The 10,467-nt window shown below is 34.8% G+C and overlaps 1 protein-coding gene across 1 annotated transcript; it reads right to left on the reverse strand.

Moving 5' to 3' along the window:
• Nucleotides 1-535: 535 nt before the first annotated feature.
• Nucleotides 536-7,179, reverse strand: NPAS4 (neuronal PAS domain protein 4). The gene is made up of 8 exons (XM_072422986.1): nucleotides 6,798-7,179; nucleotides 6,157-6,308; nucleotides 5,753-5,855; nucleotides 5,349-5,598; nucleotides 5,109-5,218; nucleotides 4,628-4,763; nucleotides 3,309-4,531; nucleotides 536-3,031 (listed from the first exon to the last, which is right to left on the reverse strand). The coding sequence occupies exons 1-8, from the start codon at nucleotides 6,970-6,972 to the stop codon at nucleotides 3,006-3,008; spliced, it is 2,175 nt and encodes a 724-aa protein (XP_072279087.1). The 5' UTR covers nucleotides 6,973-7,179; the 3' UTR covers nucleotides 536-3,005.
• Nucleotides 7,180-10,467: the final 3,288 nt, after the last annotated feature.

The raw sequence follows: 10,467 nt of genomic DNA on the forward strand, positions 1-10,467 counted from the left end.
GTATGTTTTTCCTAGATTGATGGGCAGTAACAATTGATTGTCTGGGACTATTGCTGGTATCTTTCACCCTTAGTATTGTGTTTATTGACACTTTGATGCTCTAGACCAGCAACTTACTAAAGACCAGATAATTATTTGTTTTGTTCTGATCCACAAAACCTTAGAATTGAAAGAGGGTGTGCTTTTTTTTTTTAATGGCACTATACCTGCCACCCAGGATGTATCTGACTGCCACATTGAATATATTCGCAGAATAAAAGCTGTACCCAACATGTACCCAGGAATTATTTTTTTTGTTGCAGATTGCAATGTCTTTTAAACTTAGCAATATGCAAAGATGCCATTATTTTCAAAGATCTGGAGCTGTTTTTTTTTAGTGAATCACACAAAGTTATCATAAAAAAGGTCTGTAGACCTCTCATTTATACTGTGTAAGATACATTGATTTATAGAATGCTTGTTTGAACACCTGTATTTATTATATAGTATAATTATTTTTGATCTAAGACAACAGCAGTAAGTTCTTACTTTCATACTGTCTCATTTTCCATACAGAACAGTTATTCACACTTCTGACATACATATCACATATAGATATTTATGGAATTGTCAATGTAAGAATACCAAGATGTAACATACCTTGCTGTGAATTCTGGTCTGTGGTGAGAGCTTGAAGCATGCATTTAGAACCCTACTTGCATGTTTGCTTAATAGGTAGTAAAGTAAACAGTCTTTTATTGTGTGTTCAAAAATGAAAACCATGCACAGGATACAGTGTTATGTCTTTTTTAGAAGTTTTTTTTTTAATAGGTATTTGTCTGCACTATCCTTATTCCAGAATCAAACTACCGATATAGGTATGCAAAAGCTAGAATACAACACAAACAAGCAATTTTTGATAATATATCTTTTTATCATATCCATAAAAAACACTTTGTACAAGACCAGGACTTTACATCACCAGCCCAACACTAATCAGTTTTGCATTCACATTAGAAAATTATAAATATGTTTATTTATAAATGTACATTTCATATAGATTTTTTTTACTTTTTCACCATTTCTCTCTGACTTTTGAAAAACAGCAGTTCAGGAAAAAATATCCTTATACTTAAATCGTAGCAAAATCCTACGTCATCATTTATGGCACTCCACAGCACCATAATTTTGAAACATATATAGTTTTTTTTTACTTTGCTTTTTTGTAAGCACTGTAATCAGATTTAATTCTGAGATTCTGTTTTAAACACAATCTCTTCTTTTTTTTTAAAGTGCAATACCCCAAAAATATACATTGGTTTTTAATGAAAAAGGCACAGTTTAGCCATGTTACCAATAATTTCTATGGAATATTTTAGTCGTAATGCAATAATTTTAGGTGGATACTTAATGATTTTTTCCTTACCAAAAATATCTGATAAAGAAATATATAACTGGTATCATCACAAATGTGAATGAGCATTGTTCTATGCAATGCATATACATTTAAGGGACATACTGCTATTATTTGTAAAATAATGTTTGCCATAGAGCCAGAAACATATAGGGGATAATAATAGCAATATCACCCAATATATTAATATATGTTACATTTAATAATTATCGGGGATTAATGTAATCCCAGTCTTTACCTGTAGGTAGGAATTGTAAATTATTTTCTATTTTGTAGAAATACTTTTATCATACATTTATACCTTAACTGAATAATATTACACAAAAAAGTAAAAGGTGCTGTGTAATTACTGTATATTCGTAAAAACAAAAGACTTGTTAAATGTGTATCATCCTCTTTTGCGTAGACTGCAACTGGTATTAGGTCTAGTAAAAACTTAAAACAAAACTGTTTTTTTTTTTTCTTTTTTTGTTAAAACAATGCAAAATATCTCCAGCCGTGTTTAGGCATTGAAGCTTTTACATATATGAATATATTACCTTACTTGAAGGTAAAATATGTCATAGGTTTAGAAACCTATTAACGACTATCTGCCAGCAAAGGTAAAGAATGAGGTCTGTAATGTAAAAAATAACGAATGTAATACATGCTGACACACCTTTGCTGAACTTTCTCATAGAACATTGTTCATAAGATATAAAATGTAACTTAAAAAAATTGGGGACATAATTATTGCTCTTTTCATTTAGGAAAAATGTTTTAAGCTTCTATGTGGTAATGCAACAAGGTCTATTCACTTAACATAATCCAAAGCACTGGATCAGCTTTTTATAGTCTGCTATAATGAGACAGAAGAAAACTAATACCTGATTTAGTGGCTTTGGATAGCAACACAATCATAATTAATATGGACATGTACAGGCCTTTAGTAGGTAAATGTCTTTGTTGGTGCCTGGTATATAAAATCTGTAGGGCATAGTGCCACACATTTGTAGGCAAAGAAAATTAGTAAATCTTTGAGTTTGTTGCGATTTAGGCAAAAATACATACCATACTTTTTTTTATTTTCACTACGAGTGAATACATTTTTGTTTTATGTAAGATTACTTACAACTTCCTTACACAATACCCTGTTTTCTCTTTCTATTCAATACTGCAAACCCCTTTTTTGTATAAATTGACATGTTGTACAAAGTTTTTATAACAATGGCCCATCCCATTTCTAAGTTTAAACAAATGATTTTCACAAGAAAATAATATTTTACATGTGCTTAAATATTGAAAAAATCTTTCAGGATTGTTTTGATCTACAAATAATTTTGTGTCCAGTCTAAACACACAATGTTAACTTCAAAGGATGGGCCATTATTTTCACTGTTATTTTCAATGAAAACATCATGTAAACGTGCACAAATTTCATAAAAAAGAGAGTAGAGGAATGAAAGAGAAAAAGGAAACGAAACAGTTTTGCGATGAACAGGGGAGATTGACGATACAGAAAGTCGTTTTCTCCCCCATTTTGTGCGTCTTCTTTTGTTCCTAATAAGGCAGAAAACATCTGCTCAGGATATGACAATATGCCATACATATCGAAGCAAGTCACAGACTTATTTCAAAACGAAGGTTTTCCACTTCCATCTGTAGGGAAAAAGGAATAAAATTCAAAAATTAATACATTCTGTAAATCAATTCTAGGCAACAGCAGTAGATGTGTTAGCTTTTGTTAGCTTTATCACTTAGCTTTGCCCACTATAATTTCGAGTTGTTCAATATATTATGCAAATGTGGGTTAAAATATATTATATTATATTATCCAAATGTGGGATTTAAATATATTTAATTGATTAGTTCTTAAGCTTGTTTTGGATGCACTAATTTTAAATCTATTAGGTTAGTACTAGTACTAAAAATTTACCTTGCTGGAAGCCGTCTTGTAGCTGAAGCTGGAGTTGATACAACTCATCATTAAACCGGTCACATTGAATCTCTGAGGCACCTGCCTCAAGGTCTGTTTTGTAGGACATCAGTTCCTCTAAGAAGTTACATTCTTCTGGCGACAGATCAGTTGTCGCATTCGTAATCATGGATGGAGATACGGAGAGGTCCCCTCGTATTTCATCCTCTTCCAAGGGGCTGCAAGGAGACCCCATGGGTGCAAAAGGTGGAGAGTCAGGGAAGTCTTTGAAAAGGCTGCAAACTTGATGATTAGCAGTAGAGAGAGGTTGCTCCTGACATGTCAAGAAAAGAGAAAGGTCAATGCTCTTCCAGGATCGAGGAAAATTAGGAGCAGATTCTGCTTCTGGAAGACTGGCTGGGAGAGAAACACTTCGGCATGCCAGTCCATGGCCACCCAAAATCATGCTCTCAGAGCATGGGAGATCTTTATTAGCCACATTGTTAAACACATTGGCTAACGAGCCAATTTGTTTTACCAACAGGTCTATCTCATTCTTCTCCTGTTCTGAGTACCTGAAAATTACTTGATTAATTGGTGAGGTTTCAGGTGTCACTAACCCCTCAGGAAGCATTGGCAGATCCACAAAGAGAGGGCCAGGGATTTCTGGTACTGTCATTACTGTGCAGTCTCCACCATCCCCAGGACTATCAGGAGTTGGGGGCAGCTTCTCATAGAGGGAGCTGCAGTAGGAATAGTACACTTCTGGATTTACAGTAGTTAGGTCCTGTTCAGAAGATGTCTGGGGGACACTTTCTGGAACCCCAAAAAGGAAACTACAGTTCTGGTGGGGAGTATATGGAGGGGTACAGGTGAAATCTTTGGGAGGTGCTGTTCCAACTTGTTCTCTTCTAAAGCGTTGATCATATGGTGTTGATTGGTAAAGGCTAAAGATCGATTGATTTTCTACTTGACTCTCAGTAGCAACAGAGTCTTCCATAATTGGTGCTGAATTCTGGGACAAGATTGGATCTTCTGGGCTGACTGGAACAGGCTCTGAAAACTCAAAGGATTGACTAATACTTGTGGGTGTGTTTGCAAGAGGAGTGAACACTTGATCAGGGCTGGAAAGATCTGCTGGGGAGAGAAGGGTATCTTGATATGATGAAGGACCACTCAGTGAGAAGGAAAGTGGAGACTCCTCTGTAGTTAACTGTTGTTTCAGGCACCAGGCTTCTGCCTCACTGCAGAAAGAAAGCAAGCTCTGCATTATTCACTGCCTAAAAGACCAGTGTAATTAATTACTACAGTACAACAATATTTATATATAAAAACCTTACCTTATAATATAATTATAAGATGTAATTGGAGCCTCAGTGTTTTCAAGAAGCATAAGAGAATACACCCATATCCACTGAAGATCTTTTTTCTGCAGGCGTAATACCATCTCTGCTCTGCATTCACTTGTGTCATTCACTATAAAGAGAAAAAAAACAAATTATTTGAATGACAGAAATGTGGAAAAGTTAAGACAAAGATACATCATTTTTAATTTTCTTTGTTTCTTTAGCAACGGTTGAAAGTATATTCTACTTTTTGTGTTCTTTAAAACATTCCTGATTTCTGTTTTCTACACGTTTCCTATTTTGATTTCCTTTTTTTTTCTTTTTCTTTTTTGCTTGTGTGATGCTTCATAAATGTAATTATGTTGTCCTAAATCTTTTACATCACTACTTTCTGGTTTACTTTTGTATTATTGAGGTATTATAAATTTCACAATTTTTTTTTTATTAACACCTTAAATTATAAGTAACAACTTACATAGCTTGTAATGTTGTGTAGAGAGCTGGGTGAGGTCTTCAGGGTGGATTAAGTTGTACCACGACTTGCAGATTATATCATTTTTCTCATAGCCTAAATGCAGCTCTGAACTAGAAGAAAAGAATAAGATCATTTTAGTTACATCTGAGTTTTGAGTGCTGGTGCAACATGATTAAACTGTTTACACTAAAGAATGGCATAGCATGGTGGTCAAAATATATATTTATATATAATATTTACCTCTCTGAAACATCCAGCACTGAAAGATTCTTGGCATGACGACTCTCAAAGAATTCCATTAAGAAATAGTTATTTGTTATTCTTGGCTTTGGGTCAAGGGGAATGCAGAAGGCTGTGAAGACAGGGTTTGATGACCAGTAGGTGCCAGGTGGCGACTGCTGAAACCTTCCTCGTATCAGGACCAGCTTGTTACCTGCACTCTGCCTCCTGGCTGTCTTTGAGGTATTGAATCTACACCTGAACATTCTCTCTAAAAAAAACAGAAGGCATACTATACATTATAAATGCATTTTATTACATGTTAACATTTAAAACAATTTTAGTAAGTTGCCCTAAAATCAAATGTCCTTAGAAAAAAAAATATCCATTCTGAAATCAGGTATTGTTCTAATTAGGAAACTTACCACTATCAAGAGATGATGGGAGAGCCAGTTGATTTCTCATAACAAAATGATCTGAAGGGTCAATTATGTCATATATGCTGTCTCCTTGAGCAACCAGATCAACCTGTTAAGAAAGCAAGGGTGTATTAGTTATACCTTAAACACTAGTCTGAGGCTTTATTGAGATATAAATGCATAGATGAACAACAGTTAACATGAGTCAGTTCTAATGAGTTTCAATAGTCAAAAAATCAGTATAAAAATGTTAAAAATTCTTTGTTTTCTGGTTACATTTTAGATGAAAAAATATTGAAATTTTACTGTGTCCTATTTAATGTATTTTTTATTATGTTTGTTTAATTGTGTCAGATATTAAAGCGCATACTAGAAATACTTGTGCATTGATATAAGCAGTGTTCACTCACCATTGAATGTCCTAGATGATCAGTCACGTTTTCTGACACATATATCAGTTTTCCTTCACTTGTATAGGTTAGTAAAAATCCAGGAAGGTTGTGGACAAAATCTTGAAGGTCTTGGTTGGATAGAAGTCCTTCTAACTCGTGCATCTGTTGACCTGTTATATAAGCATACATATATATATGTGTGTGTGAGATAATGATTAATTTAAATGATTTGACTATTGAACTGTAATATAATATGACTTAGGGCTAAAAGTTTATACACAGAAATGAAAATCATTTGGAATGATTCTTCAGGACCTTGGAGAAGGACTGAACAATCTGTGCTATGCTTCAGGACCATGGACAGCAACTAGATGACTCAAACACTGGCTAACCTAAGATTGAGCGTGTGTAAAACTAAATACCTATATTTCTATGTCACAATAGTCAATAACAGCTGGTTAAATAAATATATAGGCAACAAAGAATGACAAGAATAGCAGTAGTTTACCTAAAAAAATATCTATTAAATACAATAAACTAGCTGAAAAGATGGAAAGTTTCCCAAGGAAGGTATAGCTTCTTTAATTACATTATTGCAACATTGAAACCATGCCACCAGAATCTAATAAATTAGTAACTGTGCATCTTACTGATCTTACCTCTTGAGAAGAAAACAGATTTCCTGGTGTATATGCAGGCAAGTGACATGATGTGAAGATAAGATAGTCGCACTTTGTCTCCTTCGGAAATTGGAAGAAGATCTTTTAAGTTTCGAATCTCTGCATTAATCTGGTCCCTTCTGGCTTTTGAAGCTCCTTTGGTAGACCGATACATTTTGGATGGGGTCTCTGGGTTGCTGAATAGGAGTCAGTCCAGAGAGCCCCGTTCTTCTTTCCTCTTCTCGTCTTCGTCTTCTGTTCTGCTGAAGGTCTTCTTTTCCAAAATATTGTGTTATTCCTGTTCTGTTCTTCTGATGACTGTCTCTTGGTTCTGGTTTAAAGAACTGTAGCTCGTGGCTCTCTTTATATAGTAACTGAAGAGTGTGTGGGCAGGTGAGATGCGGGGGGGGGGGGGGGGGGGGGGGGGGGGGGTGAGGCGAGAGTGGAGTTTATCATCAATGGGTTGCATGGTTAGGGAACTGCCTTTCTCTGCTGTTACAGGCAAGCGTCATCAACTCTTACTGATGACGCTGAGCCACAGGAGAGAAAAGAAAGGAGGGGGTAGAGTAAAGGGAGGGGGAGCTGGAGAGAGCGATTTCTGCAAAGAGCCAAATATCACATTCTGTACCCAATTTGCGGGGAGCTGCAGAGACCAGCCTGAAAATACTACATTTTTCTCAAATATTGGACACAATTGAGATTTAGTGTAGATTCAGCAACATACCGTATATGATTGACTAAACAAATTATCCATTGTAAGAATAGGGACTACCTTATATTTCAGCAAAGATGCCATCAAAAGGCAAAGTAAAACAGCAGCACTAGTAATTATTACTAATGTGGCTGTGAATGCAAGGATAAGGTCTGTATCAAATTCCTTTAATGTACCTTGCAGATTTTGGAGAGTATGGGAATTTCAGTAGGCTGTCTTAATGTGCATAATGCTACTAAAACCAAATAAAATCTATTAGGATTGTGGGTTAAACTGCTTAATGATAGGTCTTCAGAAGACTTTTTGTTAAGAATGATTATTCTACATTTGAATAACACTGCCTTTGAGTTCTGTCTTATCTTTCAACCCACGCTTTCCAGATTTGGTTATAAGAAGCATATTTTTTTATAGGATATGATTAATTTAGCAGTGTTTCACCCCCTGCTTTTTCTCCACAGCTGTAAATAGGTACCTGATCTTGATTTTCCTGTCTTTCTATATATTTATGTCTCCATCTCCCTCGCTCCCTTTTATTGTTGAAAGGATAATTAGATGTAGGTTGGAGTGACGACACTGTGTTTTGTGAATGACGGCTGCTTCTTTGCATACTCTCTGCGTTTTATCCATATTTGGTAAGAGCTTAGTATACAGCAGAATTAACTATATACTGCCTAAACTACCAGTTAGCTCTGCTTTAAAATGCTTCAAAGCAGAGCTATTTTTATACCCTTGGCTTTAGTGTGCATCATGTTGATAAACAGCTCACAGCTTCAAGGTTCAAGCTCAAGATAAGAGACTCTTGATATGGGCTATTGCTATTGTGTTTTTAAACCCATTATAACTTGTAGGGCTTTAGGGAGTGTTGAACTGGAAGAATAGAAGAAACAAAATAAATAAAATGAATAAAAAAAACTCCACCTTAACGCTCATTAGGAAAGTATGATAAAATACAATTTTCTTCTATATAGCCTTCTCAGTTGTTCCTTGTATAGCACTAACCCTCCCTACACTTGTAGCTAGCTCAAATTTTAACAGCTGAAGCTTTGTGTATCTTTCTTAGATTTTTCTGAAGATAAAAGAACCAAAAAAATCCTCCCAAGATGGTACTTTAAATTGGCATTAAACAATTAGATCATTTTGTGTTGTGTTGTGTTGAGTTTATTATCAACATATATACAATAAATACCATATATTCAGATAATAATCAATATGCAACCCAATGTAAATGGCGCAAATTTTGCTTTTAGGTGCTGAGCAAAAAAATGTACCATACTTTTCATACTACAAAAAATCAAAATTACAAGTGTTTCACAGTGTATAAAAATTAATAGCTACCTTATGGAAACATGCGGAAAAACAAATCAGCAGCTCATAAGTTTTCAAAAATTTCCATTAACACTTCCATGACTTAGGCGTACTACAAAATGTTACTGAGGTGGTACCTAGTCCCAGACAGGTTACATCACATCCAAGCTTCGGTGTCACCTCTATGCTTTAAAGAGGGGCACGATGGCCCATATATGGTAAAAATACCCAGTGAAAAAAATAATTTTTTTCACTGGCATCGCTAAAACTCAATATTGAGGAACTCACTCATCCAAGAACCGCACTCTTTAGTACACCCACTATTAAGATCTCCAAACCTTCTTGTCGTATGTTCTCATATATATATTTCTAGCGGCTAGATCTAATTTGGTGAAAGCATGGCAAACAATGACTGGCATTACAACTCAATTAAATTGGGTCATGGTTAAGGAATGTCTCACTTACACAGTTAAAAATAACCTAGTACTGTATGATAAATTTTGGGAACCATGGGTTTCTTACACAACAAACCTCATACAGAACTCCTGAACCCGAACAACCTTACCAGTGCCCAACACCTCACTCTACCCCAACTCAACTTGTTCAATCTTATTTCATGTTAATGTTTTTTTAATCCCCTAATGTGTCAATGACTTTATAATTTATGGTTTTATTGTATGTAAAAGCTCTTTTGTGTTTGTTTTGTTTGTGTGCTATGGTGTTTTGTTATATTTCGACACAAAAACCAATAAAAATTATTGAATAAAAAAATACTACTGCACCTTCATTTTAAAAACTTGTGTACCTTGAAGACAAAAAATGTTTGGTAACCTTCAGTGGTTTGAACATATTTCAAGACATTTACGATTCGTATTGGGTAATAGCCAATATTCAGCCCAAATTTCGATCAGGTACATACACAACAGGTACAATACATATTTTAAGAACATATACATGATAAAGATTTTACATATTTTACAAATGCAATGCTTTTTCATAAAATGTTAAGATGGGCTTTGAAAGCCAATTTCAAAATACAAATATAATTTCTGAAATTGTATAGTTGATTAAATTCCATTCAATAATGTTTTTACCACCTAATGGAATGGTACTTTGTGTCAATTTATATACCAATATATTTAATAAACCAAATTTGCAAAACTGCAACAAGCTATCCGGACGCAGAGGCTTGCTTCCAGCCATGAGAGGTACCATTAGTACTCCAGTCCAAACAGGTCCCCTCTGCACCATGGTTGACTGGAATTAACCCTCTTTTGAGGAAGGGCTCTACTGCTGGCCCCAGTGTTGAAGTTCCACCACACACTTGTACTGGCCATCTACAAACCCTCTATTTGCCAGGATATTATAACTTTCGTTTTGTTCTTATTCTTGCTGTACTGAACACCCTCTCATGTTTGAGAACTGCAAAACCTTTTGCTGGCAACTTTTCTACACTTTTTTATTCAAAGATTTTTTGTAAGTTCACAGAAACAATACCACAATAAACAAAGCATATGTAACAAACTGTTGCCAGGAAAAAAAAAGAGAAGTAAAATAGCATTATTTAAAATGTAAGGAAGTCATTAGAAAAATATGTGAAAACATCACAAAGTGATAATAGAATATATAAAATAAATACTATAACTGTTTCTC

This window comes from Pyxicephalus adspersus, chromosome 9 (assembly GCF_032062135.1).
Source record: "Pyxicephalus adspersus chromosome 9, UCB_Pads_2.0, whole genome shotgun sequence".
Classification (NCBI taxonomy): Eukaryota; Metazoa; Chordata; class Amphibia; order Anura; family Pyxicephalidae; genus Pyxicephalus; species Pyxicephalus adspersus.